Below are 22,952 nucleotides of genomic sequence, written 5' to 3'. Positions count from 1 at the left end.
GTCGTGACTTTACATCCGGTTAAGATGTTTAAGTTTTAAGGCTTCAGATTACAGGATTGATTGCTGCATTCTCTCTTTTATTTCTGCAGTGGGGAATGCTTTTGCCTTGATGATGAAGTGCCTTCTCTTTGGCCACCCCCCTGTGTGAGGGCTGAAGATGACGACAAGATTTATTGATTACCCTCAGGAATAACCATGGCAAACAGAACTGACTTTGACAATGACAGAGACCAACTGTGGGAAGGCTTCATAGTTATTCCACCTTGGTTTCTGTCATCCGGCAGGGACTGGTGCAGAGAAGCAACCTGGCTAAAACTCGGCTCCGGCTCACTGTGGGGCCTCAGAAGCAGTGTCCTTCCGAGCAAGCGCCCTTTGCCTTTAAGAGGTGGGATGACGCTCCTTGAACAGAACGAGCATTGGCCCTGAACAGTTAGCCCGGATGCTTAGAAAGCATGCCTTCTGCTGTTTTCAGACCAGAAGTTGAAAGCTCACTGCAAACAGGGTCCTCCTGTGCATTTTTCAAGTCTTGGGGTACAGCATGAAACCCGGGGCGTCAGATGTCCTAGGCAAGCACGCTGCCACACAACACCAGGCCTAGGGTGCCTTCCAAACAAGAGTGCTGTGTAACATTTACAAGGTTGCTTTTTTAAAAAAAAAGAAGTCTTATGGGAACGTCCCCCAGTCACCGTCTCAAGCAACAGAGTCATCAACAAAGCATCGAATCAAGCATTAGGACCAAGGCAGTGGGTCAACTGGGAACTGGGAACTCAGGATCATGTGATGGACCTTGGGCTGAAGTTTTCGGGACTCTCCCCCATTCTGGGCATTCTCCATGTTGACAGGATATTGAGAAATGCTGACCAGAGAATACTCCAACTATATAAAGGGCAAAATCAGCTGAAGATGCTCACGGAGTGTCAAGGAAGGCCTGAAAGGCAAAAAAAGCAAGAAAACCGGCACATCCAAAAGCGCTGGGCTTTCTCTGCTGTCCCCAGCCCGCACTGCTGTGTGGAGTGTTACACACCCGTGTGCATGAGCTCTGGTTATCACACAGGCGAACCGATGTCCACACACTGAGAGTGTGCACCAGGCAGGCTCCCTGGGGGTTAACCCTCTCGAATTCTGTGGGGGCCACTGTGAGAGGAGGAACGAACGGGTCTAGAAGACAGGATTGCACCAAAACAGCCTTGGGGTCCAGCAAAGAGCACAGGTATGCCTGCTCCACTGCACTTCTCACTCAGGCCACAGGGGGGCAGCACAGTGTGGCTGCATCTCCCACGTGTTTATGTGCAAGGTGTGGTATTTAACCCGCAATGTTGGGACCTCTCTGAGAGAGGGCATACAAACCATACAAAGGTTTCATCCACTCCAGCCCCGCCTCAGGCCACTGATGAGAACACAGAACACCAGCAGTCAGGGTCAGAAAACCCTAGATCAAGCTGTATTCATCTTTAAAGATCGCAACTGGTCAATCAATTAATACGTAGGATTCCTACACTTGTATATACAAAGGGAAAAAATCTTCTTAAAACAGCAAGGACTGGGTTCTACCGAGGTTGTCCTCTCTGCATAAGGGGACACCCTGGCACATGCTGACAGAACAGGACTTCCTGGCAGGAGCAGAGTTCGCTTGCTTCAAGACCAATAGAATGGACCATCCTCAGAACACGGGGTTCTTATAAACCTACGGCACGAACTGAGAGCTTCCATAATGCAGAGGAAGCAAGGGTAAACACTGAAAGGGGCTCAGCACTGTGAGGAAGGCCCTGCTCTGCCCACGTCCTCCTGGAGCTGCAGTTAGGAGAGTCGCCAGCAGGTGGCAGAGCAACGCCGGACACGGAGCAGCAGCTGCTAAGTAACGGGGCAGGAGAGCCTGGCACAACCCAAAACCTGTGTTTATATACAATTCCCCGAGCAAGCTCAACACTGAACCTTCGTGTTAATTAGCAAATATGCTAATTGACTTTGTTTTTGTCTGTTTCAGGTCAATTGTAAGAACACTCTCGTCCCTTTGCTATTTCTGAACTGGGATCCAGGTGGAAGTGTGATGCTCACAAAACGCATCATAGGCATCCACCTCCAACAGAGGCGCCCTGGACCACATCTCCACCCATGGCTGGTCTACTGAACAGGAAGGCAGTATGTTTTGAGTGTGCACATGGATGTGTTTGTGTGCAGAGTCTGTAAATGGGTGCTAGTATGTCTACGCTGGCAGTTGACACAGGGTGTCTTCAGTAACTCTCCACCCTACTTTTGGGGACAGAGCCTCTCACTGAATGTGACAGAGCTCAGCAGATCTATCTGGCTGTGGCCAGGAAGCCCTGGGACTGCCCCCACCTCTGCCTCCCTGCCTGGGAGTGCAGGTGTGAGTTGCAGCAGTGGCTTTTATGCTGATGACGGGGATGTGAATTCAGATGTTCATGCTTCCCACACTGCACCGTCTCCTCAGGGACAGACAGGTTGGCTAGATGTGCAAGGCCCTGGGGTCCACACCCCAGTACCACTGAGCCAAGTATATTCCCGTCTGGAACGGTAATTTATATGTGACAGAGACAAGAGTCTAGGTATAGAATAAATACTCTGTAAAGAGCACCATGGAGAAAGGGGAGGAGAACCATATACTTTCTTTACATGAAGAAAGGTAGCACAGTCCTTCCTACAATGGCTCAGGGGACAGTGGGAAAGGAAGGGTCTGCATTTACCTGCTGATCCTTCATACAGCAGCCCTCCAGTGCATTCATCAAGGTCTTTATCCTCAAGGAGAGACTGAGATGGTCCTCCCGAGTCTGAGTCCAGCAAGACCTGATTCTCACCGAGGCCAATGTCAGCAAAGTGGCGACTCAACTCACAGTCTTCCAAGTCAGCAGTGAACTGGTGCGGAGAGGTGTCATGAGAAGACCCTGGAAATGTGCTGTCCAAGACCAGAGGAGAGCCAGGAGGAGACAAGGAGGAGAGAGAGGACCTGGAGGAAAGGGACGTCACCGACTTAGAGGCCTCCGTCAGTGGGGGAGTATGGCTGGTGGCTGCAACTCCCAACCCACAGAGCCCACTCTGGCCGGGCTGGCTGGGGGACTTGACCACCTCATTTTCGTGGATGGTGGTGATAGGTCCGGAAGGAATGTAGCCACCCTTCTCTTGAAGAAGGAAGTCCAGTTTGTACTGATAATCTGTGTCCATCTGGTCGCCCTGGCTGCTGTAATAGAGGTCACTGGAACTGAGGGAGTTGAGTGAGCCTCTGCTGGAGGTGTTCAGAGAGCCCCGGCTGGAGGCCAGCGACCCCAGACTGCTCCCAGATGACATGGACAGTGTGCTGGACGAGAGGCTGGAAACAGGAGAGCAGCACACTGTAAACCCTGCACTGCATACCAACAACCACATCCCCACCGGTTCCTTCAGATTCAGGAAGGGAATGGAAAGAGCCCAAGTGTCAATCCTACTGCCCTGGGCAGGGACTCACTGAGGGAACAAAGACTTCCCCTACCCACTCATTACTGTCACCAACATGGCCCCCACGTACACCTTAGCAACGCTGGTCTTTCTAAATGATACATGGCACACGGCTGCCAGGAGTGGTGACACACGCCTTTAATCCTAGAACTTTAGAGAAGAGGCAGAGGATCTGAGTTCAAGGCCAGCCTAGTCTACATAGCCAGCTCCAGGACAGCCAGGGCTACACAGAGAGTCTGTCTCAAAACTACATGCATGCATGCATGCATGCATGCAGACATACATACATGCATGCATGTATAAGTAAATAACCATTTTAAAGAATTTCATAATACAGGTGGGTAAAGTGGCATGCTCCTTTAATCCCAACCCCCAGGATGCAGAGACAGGTGGACTTCTGTGAGTTTAAGTTAGGCCTGGTCTCCATATCAAATTCAGGCCAAGGCAGGGCTGCACAGTAAAATCATTGTTCCCACTGTCCATGATGTGCTTTTGTAAAATTTAAATAAAAGCCCACATCGAATGCCTATTTGTAAACCAACTTGCAGAGCCTACCCACAGCAACTTCATTCTTAGTCAGTGTCGCTTCTGTGGCTAGAGAGAAAGGGCACAGGTAGAGGCCGGGAGTGTGAGGGTGACACGCTAAGAGAGACTCCCGTGTAAGAGTCACAGCAGTGGTTTCACTGAGGATCTCCCAGTTCCTGAGTAACAGGTGGGTAGCGGCATAGATACGACAGATAAAGCAAGCCATCTTTCTGCAGGATATTTCAAAAATACATTCGAAACATAAATATGGAGGTTAGAGGGAAAATGTATTTCTAAATTTGGTAATTCAAACATTAATTGAGTGGGCATAACTTATTTACTTTTAAGAAGCTAAAAGCCAACTAAAGAGGACCCAGGACATGCCTGAATGCTGTGGAAAACATTTCCCTTGAAGAACATGACAGGCTTACCTTTTAAGTTGTGAATACAGGTAAGTAGTTAATTTAGTAGTTTCTTCAAGTTTCTGTAGCAGCTCTTTTCTTTTCTCTTCCAATTTCAATCTAGGAAAAATAAAAATAAAGAAATTAATTTTCAAATGATAGTGTGGAAACCCAAACTAAACAACAGAAAACCTCAGTATCCCAGAATCATGTGTAAGAAGGGGGGCTGTCAGCTTGGCCTTGGTAAAGAGAAGACAGAATAACCAAGAGAGACGGAGCAAAACTTCACAGCCATGACAAATGAAGTGGGGGTTATGTCCAGTCCAGAGCTTGGAAAACTTTAAATGCTGGCAGTGTGAACTTTCCTCAGTAAAGGATTTGGCCCCAGTCAGGGAGAAATGGCAAGGAGGTCCAGCAGCCCACACTGAGCACAGCAACAGCCTAAGCAAAGACCTGGGGATCTTACGGGACTGTAGGCTGGCTTCCTGTTGAGAAAGCATTGGGTAGCAATAATAAGGAAATGCAAAAGGTGACTGAATTGATAGAGTATGGCTGTAAAATAGCGCTAAGGAGGAAGAAGGCCTTGCTAACTTCCTGGGAGCTTTAACAGCTGAGAGAGATGGCTCAGCTGCTGCTGTGGGCTGAGCTGGCCATTTCAGTTTCAACATGAAGGGGCCTTCCCAGCCCAATCCTGTCTTATCACCCGGACCAGATCATCATACAGGTAAGAGCGCTGTAGAATTTTATCTTAAAACAAAAAAATTCTGTTTCAAAACAGGTCAGGAATCCAAGGAAAATGCACAAGCTACATCAGCCGGGGACTTGAGACGCCATCCAAGGAAGGCGGTGCCCTGGCCCTGGTCTGGGATACAGAGCTTGTGAGCCCAGGATCCTCTGGCAAGCCACTGGCTCACCTTCCTTGCCTGTGAACGGTGACTAGGATCCTGCTGTGTGCAGCAGATAAGGCAGTTAAAGGGATCAAGGACCAAGGTGTGGGAAAGTGCCCTACGGACCACAGGACAGTCCACTCGCTCACAGCTCTGCAAAGTTGTGATATACACAACTAGCCATACTGCTTTGAAGAAAAAATAAAATCTCCCCAATTTCATTTTATTTATAGGTACCTATTCCTTGGACGTGTCTACAACATAATTTCTATTATGTGTTATAATTAAAAAGTAATTCTTGCCATTTTCTATAACACCGGCATGATCAATTCTTTTACAATTTTTTCAACTGCATTTTAAAGAACAGTCTACTTTTTGAAATCTCTTAAACAAATCTATTCAATCAGGAAGAAAAATTAACAGTCAGAAGACACAAAGGACTGAGGAAAGCCCCAAACACTGCCAAAACACATACTACAAATCAGTTTTATTAATAAGTGTGGGATGATGTCACAGGTAAGGCAGGTACAAGATAGGAGGAGGCCTGTCACTGGACGAGAAGGAAGATGGGCGGGAGAAAAGTGTGAAGGAAGAGGAGACTGGAACAGAAGAGGAGGAGGAGAGAGTAGCCAGGAGACAGCACGGAGGCTGACGTTAAAGAGTCCACGCTGCACCTTTACAGGTTGTTACTAATGTTCTTAAGGGGTGGATGTGCACAGGGCTATGTATGTTTAGGTGGGTAATTATATCTTATCAATTAGGTTAAAGGTTATTGTGTTGTGTGTAAGAAAGCGTGTGTTGTCTAGAGACACTGGGCTGCCACAGAGTTGGGATGTGTGTTTCTGGCATGGAAACCTGCCTTGGGAACCACATAGGTAGAGAGATGGCTGCCAGCTCAGAGACAGGCCTTCGGCAGTGTGATATGGGATGGAGCAGAGCAGATGAGAGGCTTTGCTGACTGAGAACTAAGATATCCAGCAGATATCTTGGGGCACTACGGTGCCACACCTAGAGTGGGTAAAAGACAGCATTTTATTTTTTATATTTTTACAAGAACACACAGGTAACACATATGAGTTGTATTAATTTCTCTCCAGGCTGTGATGCTGTGCCAGCTCCTGCAGGCTGGCTCTAAACTGCTGCTGCTTGACTTTTGTACTCACGTGTACTCATGTGAGTGAGTGTGTGTGTGTGTGTGTGTGCGCGCGCGCGTGCAGGACGTATGGTGTATGGTGTGTGGTGTTATGTATATGTGCGTGTGTGTGTGTGTGTGTGTGTGTGTGTGTATGTAGGGTATATGGTGTGTGTAATATGTGCACTGTGTGTTTGTGTGTGTGTGCAGGGTGTATGGTGTGTGTATATGTGTGTTTGTAGGGTGTATGGTGTGTGGTATGTGTGTATGTGTGTTTGTGTGTGTGTGTGGTGTGTGTATGTGTGTTTGTATGTGTGGTGTTTGCAGTGTGTGTGGTGTTTGCAGGGTGGTATGTGGGGGGGTATGTGCGGTGTGTGTGGTTTTGTGAGTGTGTGTATGGGGTATGTGCAGTGTGTGTGTAGTGTGTGAGTGTGTGTGTGGTATGTATGCCAGAGGTTGATGTCTGGTATCTTTGGAGATCATTTTCTACCTTGTTTATTTTTACTTTTATTTTTATTTTAAGTGTATGGCTGTTTGCCTCTGTCTAAGTTTGTGTACCACATGTATGCATTGCCTGCAGAGGACAGAAGAGGGTGTCAGATGCCCCAGGACTGGAGTTATAGGCACTATGTGGGTGCTGGGAATCGAACCTAGGTCCTCTGTGACAAGAACGGAGGGGGTGAGAAAGGGAGAACAATCTCTCCTTTGCCCTGATGAATGTGGCTTGTGCAGATACTCCTTGTCACCACTAGAGGGAGATCTCAGCCACTGCTGTGGGCTCACTGCCTGCTTCACATTGGCAGCAGATACACAGGACGGCTGAGGATTCAGTGTCTTGAGATCACAGTCCTGGAATAATGAGGTACCCACAACAGGAAAGCTCAGAGCAAGGCAGCAAGAAGCTTTCTTTGGTGGTCACAGCGGCAGCAGCAAGAAACAGAGACTCTGGTGTTGATGACATATTCAATGAGGAGGCTATGAGAACTCTCCTTCCTAGGGTGCTCCTGGGTCCCACTTGCCTGCTCTGCCACTGAGGACGTGCAGCTCAGAGAGGAAGTCTCTGAGTCAAGGTTCACGGACAGGACGGGAGCAAAGCAATAATAAATGTGTAGAGTTCCCAAGTGTGAGGGTGCAGCACCAGGACAACCGAGTCGTGAGCTCACGGGAGGCAGCAGACGCGTGTCTCCCTCTGGTGCTGAGGTAGAGGCAGAAAGAGACTGAATAGGAACAGAGAACAGCAGCATTAGCAACCAAAGCCAGGCCCTGCTGTGCTGCATCTGTCTGAAGTGGAGACCTGGTCCAGTGGCGGCTGCAGCAGAAGGCTTTGATCTTTAGCATGTGGGAGGAGGGGCCATGAGAAAACAAGACAGAATAAAACCATGGAGCTAAGTGATCACACAGGAAGGCTTGAGTCCCCTCTCCCACAGCAGAGATGGGGATCTGCCCTTGCCCTCACACACCTAAAGGACATTTTTATGCACTTACTTACTTCGTATCAGAGTGGCTTGACGGGGATCTGCCCTTGCCCTCAGACACCGAAAGGACATTTTTATGCACTTACTTACTTCGTATGGGAGTGGCTTGACTTCCGAAGGACTCAGCAAGTCAGCACGTTACACACATGATAACCACATCCCTTCCTGCCACTCTCCAGTTTACTCCCCAGATGGCACAAAGCCCCTGGCTTCTTCTCACTGAATATTATCATTATTTTATGTAAGGGCTACGTAGCTTCTGCTTCTGATAAGTTCCAACCCACCACTAGAGATGTGACGTCACTACGTGTGCGCCAACCACAGTATAGAAGCCATGAGGAACCAGCCATCCCCAACAAGAGCAACAAGCATGGTGCCCGCCATGCCTGTAAACGCTGGGAGGATGGACATGTCCCGCTCTCCCTGCGCAAAGCCAAGGAGGACCGAGCAGGCCTTTGCAGACTCACCTGCCAAGGAAGGCACCGGCCTTAGCTTGTAAGATGAACACCAGGGTCAGGAGTCTCCATAGCCCTGGTTCTCAACCAACCATGGATCAAGGTGCTCAGGGAAGATCCCGAGTTTGTACTGATCACATGATCGCACGTCCTTATTCCCTAAGCTACACACTATGCCGCTATTTCCTGAGCATCTGCATTTCGCTAGGAATCCTATGCAATCTAGAAAGTGTTCAAGCTCACGAGAGGACATCCACATTTTTTTGTTAACACTACACAACATGTACAGGACAACTATGGCTTGGGTGTCAGGGAGGGGTCCTGGAACCAGCCCCTGGGAGAGCAAGGGGACAGTGCATGCATTATAGTAAGAGCTGCACAACATAAATGCACCAGTATTTTTCACGGGAAGCTCACAGAGGCTGCCTGTTTCACTCCATCCACTGATAATCTCTGCTGGAAATGTAAGTTATACAAACGAAAACAGGAATTTTTCTTCCTTTGTTGGTGCTTATACCCAGACCTTCCTCACACCTTAAGCTAAAACTCCGATCAGCACTAGGCAGAGAAAGCAGAATAAGGGAGGGGGACGAGAAGCAGGGATGAGGCAACAGTGAGAATTCATTTGAACATGTGCAGTCATCAGAGGATTTGCCTTAGGGACCTGCTTGTGCTCCCTAAAACCAGGATGCTACAGCCATATGGTGTCTCCATCAATGTAACTCCTCTAAACGGCTAAATTCAAATTGCTCACAGGTGAGGACCTAATCAGGAATAGCAGTTTTTCCCTCCCCGTCCCACTGTTCCCACACTTTCAAAATATTTCGACATTTAAATCTAGATATTTATTGAGAGGTAAGGATTAAAAAGCAAGAGAAACTGTTCTGGATGGACATTTGAACTTATCTCCCGGTCTGAAGCACACGCAGGTTTGCTCTGGGGCAGACACTGCTCCTCTCGAGCTCTCTGTGACAGGCACTGACTTGAAAGGCCAGTTTGTCACCAAACAGGCACCCTGACACAGCAGCAGTATGCGGGCGTGGGGCTCTGCTGCAGGTGTGCTCATATCTGAGGGACACACACACGCACACGCACACACACTCGCATCTCCCCATCTGCCTGCAGGACTGGATATTTTAGAATAAATAACTCTCACACCTTCCCACAGAAAAATCAAAACACTGCTCAGAGTGATTGCTTCTGCTTCAGAAGCAGGTTTCAACTGACAAGCCGCATACAAGGAACATCTTGTGACTGATTAGGATATCAAAGAGAGCAAGCTGTCTTTTCCTTTCCTGATGAAATTAAAAGCAATGAACATATGACTTCTTGTCAGTAGAGGAGGAGACCAGCCAGCAAGGATCACTTCGTAACAGTGTAGGCTGTCTTCATCAGAGCGCAGCAGGGTTCAGCTCCTGTTATCAGGCTTGCTCAAGGCTGTACTGCATTCCTGACTTTACGTCAACATTCCTTAGTTATTCCTCATCTGTCACGAGCCTTTCACATTCCTAACAGACACAGAGGGACCTATACTTGGGGCACAGGAGGGGTGTGCTTCACTGCTCTACAAAGACATTTCTCTTGCTTTGTTTCTGAGTCTACTAACAACAAAAGCTATTTAGAGTCCCAAACCTGGAGATATGTCACCAGTAAGACACAACCACAGGTCCAAGTCACCGTGTTCCCAGAAGAAACGAACCTCTCAGCCAGCGCCCTGCTCGGCAAGCCCCGAGCAGCCACCAGCTCCTCCTCCAGGCGCTGGCGTTCTGCTTCCAGGCGCTCCAGCTCGTCTTGTGTGCGTTTCTGGGGTGTGATGAACTGCAGCTCCTTCAGAAGCTCTTCTTTTTCATTAATCAGCATCAACTTCTCCTTCTCCACATCCAGAGCCCCAGGCCAGGCCTCACCATCCAACTTTGACAGTTCAATTTTCAAGTTAGCCATGCTAAAAGACAGAGAAGATACAAGTGTTCAAGACTCCTGCGAAAGGAGACTCCAAGCCTAGGCCTGTCTGGGCACAACTGCAATCCATGCACTCCCTGAGACGTAGCGCGTGTGATAGCCACACACTCCACATCAGGTGGACATAGGCATCTAAAGCAGGTGCCACAGGCGGGTATCCCGGATGGGAGTGTGGTGTCGTGATGGGAGGGGTACCTACAGGCTGAAGCACACCAACATGCTAGGGGCCCCCAAAATGCTACTGCTGAAAGTTAGAGTCTTCTGGGTAAAGCCTCCATCCCCCAGACAAATGGTCCTTCCCAGAGCTGGGTAGAAACTGGAGTCTTGCTAGATCACAGAAGGAAGACTGAGTGGGGCTTTGGTCAACTCAGACTAAAGCAAAATCAGTTCATTAAGGTTTCACATCACCAAGGATAATGGGTCCTCCCAGCCCCCTTTCCTCAGGCCTCACACTGGGAAATCTCCCCTCCACAGGCCTCTGCATGGTTAGCATTAATTACAGAGTAATCTTGTGCTGTCTTGGGGGTTATGGCTTCCAACCTCTGCTCCCCTGCTGGTTGTCTGGCTGCACAGAGCAGGCACAGTGGACCTTAACCAGGGAAGCAAAGGTGGCTGCTGTGGCAACCACAGAGTGGAGGAGGAATGGACAGAGGAAGACAGGGAAGGTGCCACAGCAGAGCCTCCTGAGTCACAGCTCTGCCAACCCCCAGCTTTCTTGTGTCTGAGTCCAGCCGTAGATGGTCGAGTTTACAGAACTACCAACTCCGCCCAAACGCTGAGCTCTGGGATTGAGCGCCTTGCCCTGCTGCACTGTGAAGGCCATCAGGACTTCACACAAGACGAACGCTTTTGGCCAGAAGGTGCAAGACCCAGATGACCAATGGTCACAGCTGGCACTGACACAGACATCCGTGTCTTCCATAAACCACGGATAGCTGCCTGGGCTACTAGGCAGCATATGCCACGAAGAACAGAAAGGGGATTTGTTCTCCCTATTTTGGAGAAACTATACAGAAGAGACAGAACTATTATGAAGAACAACACCGGAAACAAAGCTGACAAGTAGGGCTGCACCCGTGAGCCATGAGTCTCTTACTGCGGTTTTATAGGACAACAAACGCCATCTTGGATGGTACACATGCAGCGTCTGCTTCTCTGTCCTCCCACTGTCTGTGCTTACAATAGATATAACATCAGCTATTCTTCAGTTCTAACCATGAAACCATAAACAACTGTCTCAATGCACTGCAAAATTAATCATCAAATTGCTAAATAAGCATGATATTATTAGCTTCACTGAGCACATGAAAGGAAAGCTGCAGCAGAAAACGGGTTCAGGGAGAACAAGTCACCTCCCCCCTTGTTAAGAATCGAGGAGGGAAATGCATTTCCTACATATGCAAATCCCTCGTGGGTCGGCACCCCCAGGAACCCTAAAAGCAATTCCAAATGACACCAGTGCAGCCACGTGGTGGAGAAGTAATAAGCTAAATGCTGATGTCATCAAAGCAGCCATTAGAGCTGGGAGCAAGAACACAGTAAGTAGAGAGAAGCAAGGTGTCTGTTACTCAAGGGCCCGTGAGTAGGCAGACACTGGGCTTTATTTTGAAAGTGCCCATATATCCGTCGGGGAGGGTGAGGAGCGACTTCCGGGAACGGGAACGAGGAAGGGAAATGTTACCTAAGTTCTGGAGGGAACCGAGTGTTACAGCCAGTTACTCTACAGGTCACTCAAGGTGACTGAAAGGCAACAAGGTCAAGTCCATGAGAGGCCACGGTGCAAGGCCTGGTGTACTTTAACTCTGGGTTGTGGCCACTGGCCTTCAGAAACCCAGCATACATCTTGGGCTTTGTTCACGGCCCAGCCGAGGAATGCACATGTGGCGGGTAGGACTGCTCACAGCCAGAGCCCTTGACCGTGCCACCCAGTGCAGGAGATGTCATGTCACCAGCCCTCCACACCAAAGATCAGCCCTCAAAACCTACTGAAGGCAAACCCCCAGTTCCATTCCTGGAAAGGAGATAACATAATATAAAAACGTTCCTACCCTCAAGACATTAAAAATCTGTCAGGGGAAGTTTAAGGACATTAAACTTCACTGAGTTAAATGCTGCTCAGAATGACCAAGGGACTTGTTCCAAGGTCATGTGGTTAATCATTTGTGGAATGAAGCCTGGGTTTCTGTTCAGTAAATTGAAGAGCCAAGTACTGTTTGAAACACTGGCTGACACAGAGGCAAATATTGTAGTAATATCCATTTCACTCTTCAAGAGCCAGATAACCTCTATGACCTACGGTCAATTAGTTTATACGTCCATGTCTCTAGGAACAGTGGACGCATCTGAACGGGAGATGGTCCTCCTGATGGGAGGAGACACAGCACTTTGAGAGGAAGAACAAGATAAAGCCCTTGCTCTCCTGTGTGGTGATGACGTAGCAGCTCCTAATGTCTCCCACATGATGAATCGATGTTTGCTCGTAGAAGAATAATAAATCAATGTTATCAGAATGCCCTCCCCCTCAGAACCAAGTGGGGGTGTGCTATGGTTAGGAACCGATCTGAGTATCACCTGCTTATATCAGGGCAGTGTGACTCCCTAGCAGAGTCAGGGAATTAACAAGACAGGAGCACGAGGGTGTGTGGGAGCTGCTGAGAGTCCTTCCTCTTTCCCTGGCCTGTTGAGGAATCAGAGAAGCAGCACCCTCCTTCCAGGAAGCAGTAGGGAGCCTTCGTTGGGGACAAAGCTCCTCAGAGATAAGTCTCCAGTAGAGGCACAGGGCCAGGCTGCTGCAGGGAGTTTCATCTGAGGAACCAATCATCTTCCTTTCAATTGGAAATATACAATTTCAAAACTTTTCTCTCAGAAGGGAGTGGAAACATTTAACCCCACATTTCTACTTAAATACTCCGTATTCAAGCTGGGCATAGTGGTGCATGCCTTTAATCCCAGCGCTTGGGAGACAGCTCTGAGTTCGAGGCCAGCCTGGGCTACAGAGCAAGTTCCAGGGCAGTCAGGGCTACACAGAGAAACCCTGTATTAAAAACCCAATACATAAGTAAAAATAAAATAAAATTCTCCATAATTTCCAGCTTTGCAGGGAGGGAAGAGGGAGCTGGAAGCACCTTCACAGGTTAAAGCACCAAGGGCAGGTTGGTGAGAAGGGGAGGGAGTGACCATGTGTCTATCACATGTCACCACAGCAGCAGAACTTAATCCTGGAAAACAGACAGCCTCTGAGCCCAGGACCATAGGGGGGCGGCTCCAGGACCTTACCTTCTTTTGGCTTCTTCATACTGGAGACTCAGTCTGACCTTCTCAGCTAAATTTGATCTGCTTCGCACCCCAATCTAGTAAAAACAGAAGGAAAAAAGTCAATTAACTGTGCTAATGAATGAACTGAACTGCTTTTGTTTTTAAGAGACACCGGTAATTGAAAAGCTCAAGAAAATGGCTGTGAAACAGGGAAGCCCAGTTAAAAGGCACTTACTCAGGAGGGGAAGGGTTTCTTCAACTCAGGCTCATCTGTTTTGTGAAGACTTTAGCATCACTTTCCCCACAGATTAAATTCAAGACAAAAATATCAGGTAAATGTGTCTGGTATCTGAGAGTTTATGAAGGGTATATAAGTCAATGAAATTGATGAAATAGAACTGATTTCTTTACCAAATTTTCCATTATTTAACTCATAACTAAACAAAATGTAAACTAAAGAATGTCAGGAACTAACGTTCACACGGAAAGTCCTCCAGTCAGCGGCCGCCTGCTCCCTTTCTCACACGCACACATCTAAAAGCCGTAAACGCAGCTGGGAACCAAACTAGAGTAAATGCTTAGAAATGGATTTTCACGAGGGAGGGCGATATGATTATCTAGATCATAGTAAATATTTTCAAACCTCTGCTATAATTCACAAATACTTGATCAACATCAAATTTATAAAAATAATTTCTCTAAAAAAACACCCAACCCACCATGCATAGGGCTGTGTGTGCGTGCGTGCGTGTGTATGGGTGTGTGTCCTGTGTGCAGGTGTGTGTGCGCGCGCCCTGTGTGCGGGTATCTACACAGGCCAATCTGGGTGTCAGATCCCTGGGCTGGAGGTAGTTGTAAGCTTCCTGATGTGGGTGCTGGGAGCCTCAGGCAGAACACAATGGCTCTTAAAAGCTGAGCCTCTCTCCAGCACCCCGTTGCTAGCTTTAAAATGTCCTCCTTATTCCCCTGATGTTCCTGTGAATTGACTCCAATTCACACCCCGTAAACTGAGTCAGCAAGAAGTTAAGTGTGGACGTATTTCTACTTTTCTGTGGCATCTATCTGTAAATGCCGCTCCAACTATTGTGTGCACTTGGCACTTTCACAGGCGAAGATGAGGCTGTGACTTGCTCCTGTCCACTGGAGCCCCATCCTGTCACTACTAACCCCGACCCTCAAGCCCGACACCACCTACCCCATTCCCCACACCCACCCTCCCACCATCTCCCACCCTTGTCCTCGGGGCATCAAGGACAGCATGGGGCAGCCAATGCCCTCTGATCACTTACATCTCCAGAAATGCTTGTCTGTGACCCAGCATCAAGGGTCTGTCTGGACAGAGAGAGGTGAGAATTCACAGGACTACATCTCAGATCCGGCTCGGAACTGCCCATGTTCTGATCCAAATGAAATCGCTCCTGCAGTTTAGCCAGACTCTGTCAAAAAGCACACAGCACCTCCTAAGTAGAAAGGCAGCAGGCAGCTCATCTCCAGTGTCACTAAACGGAGGGAACCGCCCTGAGGAAGACAATGACTTTATATTTTGCACAAGCACAGGATTTTGGAAGTGTGTGAAGCAGATTCAGAAGATGGCCTCCCTTCTGCGGATACAGAAACTAGCTTTGCTTTATTTACTATCTATGTAGTGTGTGTGTGCACAGTGTAGTGTGTCTGTCTCGGGTGTCCCAGTGCCCATGGAGGCCGGAAGTGGCTGCTGATTGGGAAGTGGAGTTACAGGCACGTGTGAATGGCCTGAGACGGTGCTGGGGGGTGCTGGGATGGACACACACAGCTCCTCTACAGGAGCAGCAAGAGCTCAGCCGCATGGCTCTCTAGCCTTGGCCTCAAATGTAACACAGTGTGTTCAATTCTTATTATTGAACACGTCTTAAGTGGCCCCTCTTTCAGTAGGGATCTTCTATGGTCTGAATGTTCGTGTGCATTCCCACATTCTCAGTGTGATGGTGCTCAGACGTGGCAGACAGTAGCAGACGAGGGGCCAGCACAATATTAACACAGCTCTGAAAAGACCACCGTTTCTCCCCAAAAGAGCTCGTTGGTATAGAAAGCACAGGGTTCAATGGCTCTGGCTCCTGTCTTGACATCAATCTCTTCAAGGTACAATCCTGTCATTGTGCAACCAGTCACATGAAGACTTTACAAAAGTCTGAAAAGAAAATAATAGGGCCACACATTCTTGGGCTTTTCAGCCTCTGATTCTGTAAGCGAAACAAGTCTTTTCTTTATAAAGTAGCTAGCTTCAGGTGTTTTGCTATAATAACAGAGAACAGACTAATACAGAACTACTCACGTAACATTATAGAAATTATGGTGCCATTCAATATTTATAATGTGATCTCTCATTTTAGATATACAGTAAGACATCTTCCCATTTAGAAAGGGCTACATTTATACTACTTTATATCTAGACAAGACTCAAGAGATGACTCAGTTTACATTAAGATTACAGAATACAGAACTAAGCCCAGAAGTTGTTAAATAGTAGCCTGGCCCCATCTGTGTCCATCTATGTGCCAACTGCATTGCCCAGGCTGAGGAGGTGACTGATAGCTGATAGCAAGATGTGTGACCCAAGTGTATGTGCCCTTGATGGCTGTCCAGGCTGAGCACCCCGGGTTAACTCTAGAGGGAGGTACAAGTCAACATACTAAAAGGAAAATCTAATGCAATCTGCTGTTTTAAAAGTCCTATATTAGCACTAAGTTTAAGAACAGAAACTAAAAACCCATTACTGTTAATAAGGCGATGGATATTTAACCTGATGGTTAGGATTTCCACACTAGGAGAACAGCTGTAAGAGGTCTGTAGATCTGACATGCACATTTGCGGTCTCAGGCACAGGAGGATGGGAGGTCCTAGTTCGCTTGGCTACAGAAGGACATAATGTTGAATGAAGGAAGGAAGGAAGAGCGGGAGGGAGGGCGGGAGGGAGGGAAGGAGGGAGGGGAATACCTGAGATCCGATATTTAAATTTCTCCTTTCACAAGAACAAGCATACATGCATATGTGCATGTGGTAAAACTTGCAGAGACACCTCAAGTTACCCATTACAGAAAAGAACAAAGAAATATTTCAGCGAATGTGGGCAACTCTCTTGTTTCTCTTTGAATGCAAATGATCAGTAATTTTTGTCTTAACTGTGATGATGACATAGTTAATCAATTTGGTAGCTTGTGACTGATATGTTTAAAAGGAATAGAGGACACTGGACATAACTCGGAGCTTATCACCAATCTGCAGAGGAAGACTATTACTGTGGAACTGGTTGAATGGCTATGTGTTGATCTTTAGCTGTACATAATTGTGATACTGGATTTCTGTGTAAAATATTTGCTACTGTGCTCAAATAGGTTTAAAAGTGATAGCCAATATCTGATCTCCCTCCTATGCTATTTTTGATCTCAGCAACTGCTAATTAATTATTATATGTACTTTAGTAGCCAAAAGAACTCAACTGGAGCTGCAGACAAGACCAGAGCACTCAGAAGAAACGAGTGCAGTCCTAATTTGATCTACTACGGGCTCCAGTGTGACTGTGTCCAGGTTTCAATGACAGAAACTCCTGTGTGCGTTTCAGAAATTACCAATCTAGTCAGCAGGACAACTGTGGGCAACAAGGAAACGTTGAGTAACATTCTGCATGTGCTACATGTGTGTTTAAGGTGGGTACAGATAGATCTGTTTATAAAACACCACATACCAAGGCTAGCTGGGCTTACACCCCCATGTTACTGCTTCCGGGCTCTGTGATTTGAGTAACTTACTAGATTTGCTATGCTATAGTTCCTGAACTCTAAGCAGGGCCATGCCACGTGGATTAGGGGCCCCATGCATGAGGAAGGCCCTCAGGGAGGCCCTGGCACTAGCCACACTCCCAAGGATCTGTCTTTGCCACCACTGCCTTTTCCATCAGATCACTTCTTGCAAGTTATTTTGAAATTCTAAAACTGAAAAGCCACATGGATATAAGAGTATTTTTCTTATGCAGCAAACAACTGGACACTAGCACGCAGAAGCTGGACATTTAAATGGAAAGGTTTTGTTATGAACGCGGGAATCATTGCTGGCTCGACCGCTACTCAAAGGCACAGACTAAAGCACGATGAACTCTCAATTTCCTCATGGTCTTCACAATACCGGGGGACTGGAAAGGGAGAGTGAGGTTGTTAAGACACAGCCGTGGCTCTGACAGGCACAGACGCTGGAAAGCTCACCACCCTGCTGCTGCATTGCTCTGCACGAGGATGATCTAAGGAGTAAGACCTGCAGGCGGAAGCCGTGCAGTGAGGACGAGGAATCAACTGGCACCTTTCCTGGGGTGACCTTCCCTGGCTGGGCCAACATCCCCCTCCCCAGGAGACATACCCATTACCTATTGATGATGGCAATACACTCTCATGTACCCTGGCTGGGGCCACTGTTAGAGGAACCCTGATAGTCTAGATCACACAAGAAGTTTCTAATGCACTCAGTGGGGGGAGGTGCTAAGAAACTAAGCTCTCCATCCAGGCTCCACCTCCTCATGCTCTACTCAGTCAGAAAGGACACCAGAACCCTGCCTTCACAAAGGACACCAGAAGCTGGGAACCAGCTCATTGCCCGTGCTCCCCAGCGCCTCTAACAGTCCAGTGGGCATGATCAGCCTGAGTGGGGAGCTTCTCAGACCCCAGCAGACAGACACAGGTGCCCCATGACATACCTGCATCAGATCTTGCTTTTCCTTTTCTCCTGAGCTGATTGCTTTTCTGATAGATTTCAGTTCCGTCAGGATGGCTTTGGCTTCACTAAGTTCATATCCACTCTGACCTCCAGACATCTTTTCATCAATTCTGTGAAGAGAGGAGGAGACAAGGGAAAAGAAATAAACACGACAAGTGCAGAAGAGCCGCTGGTTTTGGGGTGCCCTACTTAGCAAATGACATGGCATAATTGCTCTCACATAACCCCACACAGACTGAGTGTTCTCCCTTGCCCTTGGGCTCGACTTTTCCATCCACTATACATTTTGGGCTGCTCCTGAGCTCGCTGAGCCGACTCCTTACCACAGGCACAGGGAAAACACTCTAGCGACAGAAGCGCCACAGCTGTTGACAGGGGAGCACAGGCAGCCCTGGGCGCCTCCAGCAAGCACTCAGCGAATGCTTGTTTGGACTGCTGAATCTCAGTATTTGGATTATGTGGTCTCTCGTTTCTGTCAGATATAGGGAAAGTATTTACTAAAGCCATGAGCTGAGATGGAGTGTCTTGCCTTGCTGAATGAGGAAAGACAGGTGAGAGCAGATGGTCTGCTGTGCCAGTGTGCACTGAGCCAAAGGCTCGGCAGTGAGTTGCTCTGTCCCATGTCCCCTTGGATGTCCTTATTACACATCATTATTATTGCTGGCTGGAGGATTTGAAGAATTGTTTATTCTGAAGGGCTCAACCACTCTGTCTACATCTTTTAAAGAACGTGTTGGCTGTTCTGCATTCTGTTCTCTCCAGTTATGATCCTGCCCAGGGTTCCCTATGGACAGTGCCTCTGCTCCACCAGCCTTCAGCTCCACTCAGCCTCTCAGACCTGCTGCAGGGCTTAGCAACAGACCCTCCAGAGAAATGGCAGGCACTAATTCAGAAGAAATGGACTCTGAGCTCATCTGGTTTAAGCCACTTAATAATTGATATGCACTTGCAATATGAAAGGTGAAATCTGAATAAAACACAATGCCATATTAATCACTTTGCCAAACAAAGTTAACCCAATCAAGTACAGTCTGTAGATAACGCATTTCCCAGAGTACTAATTTAGTAAATATTTTATGCTACTGAACAAGCAATTAAGCCTTTAAAAGCCTAACAAAATAAACTTGATTATAAGGTCATTTGATAATGAAGTAAAGACAATAAAATCACAGACTAACACACACACACAGACACACAGACACACAGACACACACACACACACACACACGCATGCAAGCACGCACGCACGCACATACTTGCAGTAGGAACAGGGCCTTGGAGATCCCATTGTTACTTTTCCCAAATGAAGAACTAAGGCCAGAAAGCTTCTGCAAATCTGCCCACTGAACTCTTAGGCCACACAGAACAGCTAATTGAATGACTGTTCTAGAGCTGTGGACCATGGCTGAGGAATGTTATAAGGACAAATCTAGAATTCACTTATTGTGAAGGGACTTATCAAAACAATCTTAGGGTCCTCCAGGAATTGTACACACCAGTTTTGTCCAGGCAAAGGCTCACTGAGTAAAAGACATGCTATTTGTAAATGTTGTCTGGGCATTTACAAGCAAGGCACTCTAAAAGTTATAAGCAAGCAAACAGAAACTGGAGACAAACTGGGACTTTATGCAAACATTAACATGTGACAGAGCCATGTCCAAAGCCAGAGTGGTTTCCTCCTCCCTGTGAGACCCCTGAGTGCAAAGGTAAAGCCTGCCCTTAATTCGAAAATGCGGTCCGTCATTAATGCAGAAAGCAGTTAGGGTTGACTATAAGCTTTCATTTCTGAGTTTTGCACGTTGACGGCGATTTTTCGGTTGTCGGAGCCCTCCCTCTACCCCATCCTCTGTGTACCTCATCTCTAATGGCTTTCCCTTCCTCTCCAGGTCTTACTTCCCCTTCCTCCCTCTCTTGACCTGACTATAACGACATGGACATGGTTCGATGCCTTACTAATTTTTTGGTGGCTGTAGTTACAGAGCCATAGGCCTAGCCACCCTCTGCTTTTAAAATGAAGCAGCGTGGTTTTAGTTTTCTGCCTCTCGATGAGGAGGAGCTTTTTTTTTTAAACTTTAAATGGTTCACTCTACGTCTGAGAGAGATTTTCACTTGCATTTTAGAAAATGTGCCTTAGAGCCAGATCTTCCTGGGATCACGTGTGCTTTTGATTGGCTAAGTTGCTATCGTATCCACTTGGGGAGGGGGCACCGGGTGACCCTGGCATCCACCTAGGCACAAGCCACACTACTGCTTAGACCACAGTCAGATCTGAGGGCATAAACTAAAAAACATAGACAGAAAGATATTTTTCATTCAGCATAGAACTGTTGTACCAAGTAAAACGAAATCTCAAGGATAAATCACATTATAATTCAAGGTGGAACAAATAAATAACGAAATCCCACTCTATGGTGAATGAAAACCATAGTTACAGAAACCTGCACTGGGATCCTACTCAATTCTGCCTTTCACAGTCACGTAAGTAAAAAGTAGGTGAGCAGGTAGGTAGTTAGGTAGTAGTAGGCAGGTAGGTAGAAAGGTAGGTATATAGACAGACAGACAGACTCTTTCATAGAATTAGCAGTGAGGATTGGATTTTTTAAGTCTGCTCTCTGGTTCCCCCAGTCCTCCCAGGGTTTAGCACAGTGACAACAGAAGAAGGAAAAAGCTTTGTCCTGTCTACGCCCATATCTAAGGTCTCCATCCTTAGATGGTGTATCTTTCTGTTCCTAATGCAGCCCAAGAAAGCCTGGATTTCTATACAAATGTCTATTGTTTTCTTATGGAATGTTTCTGACGAAGTCTTAAAGATGCCTTAGATTCCTATGAAAAGTGTTTGCAAGCACACTGCCTTGAAACAATTGAGTATTATTGTCACATCGACACAACAAACACAGCAAGCCTGCCTAACCTTTAACAATGGGTGGTGGCATGATAGAATTTCACGGGTCTGAAAATGTCTAACGTGTGGCTAAATATTTTGTGGCACTCTTTAAAGTGTATGTGATCTCCTGCCTACAACTCTGCTTATGCTGATACCCAGTACTAACACGTCTAGTTTGCTCTAGTCTGAAACCAGCTGAAAGAAGGCTCCAAGTCTAAACAGGAGACTTAGTGAGAAACTGCAGTAGGTGCCACTTGAGACTTGCTTAGTCTTGCGCTTGATTTGTGGAGCACTAGAATGGACACATCTAGAAGAGTGTCAGTGCTCTGACTGTAGGAAGCAAGAAGGCTGCATCACATGTCTGAGGCTACAACCATGTGTCTGACTGCAGGCCAAGAGGAGTGAGCAGGCTTCATAAGACGTAAGACACCTTCCAGCACGCAGAACTATTGGCTCATGCAAACCGGTGATACTCAGAGCCTTAGTGCAGCAAGGCTTTGGATGGCACCAGATTTCCTTACAAGGCAGACTAGGATTTCATAGGCAAAAGGGACACAGCCGGGTACTTTCCAGAGAGGTAGATTCTGCGTTAGCCTGGCACTGCTAACACACTGCTGAGGAAGCTGCTGGGAAGGACGCAAACTTGACCAGGGAAAGCACTAGGAAGTCACCCTGCCCAGGCAGAGGACAGAAAAGCAGCCGAGTGTCTCAGAGGACACTTTTGGTGCTCTCTGTGGTCAAATGGCTATGAAAACCACAGGTTTCCTTTTGTCCATGAGGTATCTGTGAGAGAAAACAGGGGCTTCCATAGGCTTGGAAGCTGCCCCAGCAGCCCACCATCACAGCAGGCCTTTGCAGAGCTCAGCTGCCCTGACTCAGCCTGTCATGGATCAGGCTGGACAACACATGGTCTCTGGGACAGACAGAAAGGTGGACAGAATCCTGGGACAGCTCAGAACCCTCCCAGCACAGGCCGCCCAGTTCAGCCTTCAAGGCAGCCCTATACCACAATCGTGAGAAGGCTGGCACTGGTCCAGGATACAACGGTAAAATTTTCACTCTGGTTTTCTTTGGCTCATCTTCAATGATAGGAAGAAGTTCAGACCTTTTCAAAGTGTATAGATTTTTTTTTCCAAGTATTTTTTTTAAGTTGATTGCTTTGGGACTTACAGCAGAGAGCTTTAAGCCTTTTACTTTCTATGTTTCTTTGAGAAATGCCTTATGTAATTGGTATATCTATTTTTTTTATTAGAGAGCTTTGGTTTGCTGTAAAGTCAATTTTAGTATTTTAATACTCACTGTTGCAGCGTTTCAAAGCCTTGTTGCTTATAGAGAAGTTCCTGCTTCATTTGGGAGAGTTCTCTTTTCAGCTTTTTAACCTTGTGAGAGAAATCAGGGTGGCCGTTAATGTCTATGAATGAGACAGCACCTTGTTTCAGCAGACACAGTTAGCAGACCAATCAACCCGTTACCGCAATCATTCTGTAGGGGTCCATGAGTTACATTTAAATGACCAGTGACGTGCACAGCTGCCACGGCTCACTGCCACTTACTCAGCAACACTGAAGAGGAGGACAGCACCCTGGTCTTTGCCAGTCAGGGTCACATGAGGATTCTATACCCTGGACTTCTCCCTTTCTTTTACTGGGTTCTGGGTGACCAGCCATGCCCTGGTTTCTCACACATGCGCACTGACACATGCCTCAGGGACCTCGCACAGGCTATCCCACTTTGCCTGAGGCTCTGCCCAAGCCTCCCAAAGTTGACTCCTCCCATGTGTCTGAGTAAGTTC

The 22,952-nt window shown here is 47.4% G+C and overlaps 1 protein-coding gene across 4 annotated transcripts in view; it reads right to left on the bottom strand.

Annotated features, from left to right (window-relative positions):
- Nucleotides 1–22,952, bottom strand: part of Wwc2 (WW and C2 domain containing 2) — a 163,434-nt gene that overhangs the window by 36,522 nt on the left and 103,960 nt on the right. For all 4 annotated transcript variants that reach the window (NM_001109111.1, XM_063275643.1, XM_063275644.1 and 1 more), the window contains 7 exons: nucleotides 22,460–22,539; nucleotides 18,257–18,386; nucleotides 14,826–14,972; nucleotides 13,558–13,631; nucleotides 10,022–10,264; nucleotides 4,404–4,493; nucleotides 2,703–3,322 (listed from right to left, as the gene is read on the bottom strand). In NM_001109111.1, the coding sequence (NP_001102581.1) occupies nucleotides 2,703–3,322; nucleotides 4,404–4,493; nucleotides 10,022–10,264; nucleotides 13,558–13,631; nucleotides 14,826–14,972; nucleotides 18,257–18,386; nucleotides 22,460–22,539 (1,384 nt within the window). The remainder of the gene's footprint in view (nucleotides 1–2,702; nucleotides 3,323–4,403; nucleotides 4,494–10,021; nucleotides 10,265–13,557; nucleotides 13,632–14,825; nucleotides 14,973–18,256; nucleotides 18,387–22,459; nucleotides 22,540–22,952) is intronic.

This window comes from Rattus norvegicus, chromosome 16, assembly GCF_036323735.1.
Source record: "Rattus norvegicus strain BN/NHsdMcwi chromosome 16, GRCr8, whole genome shotgun sequence".
Lineage (NCBI taxonomy): Eukaryota > Metazoa > Chordata > Mammalia > Rodentia > Muridae > Rattus > Rattus norvegicus.
Note: the sequence above shows the minus strand (reverse complement) of the source record. Positions and strands in the feature narration are given on the sequence as shown.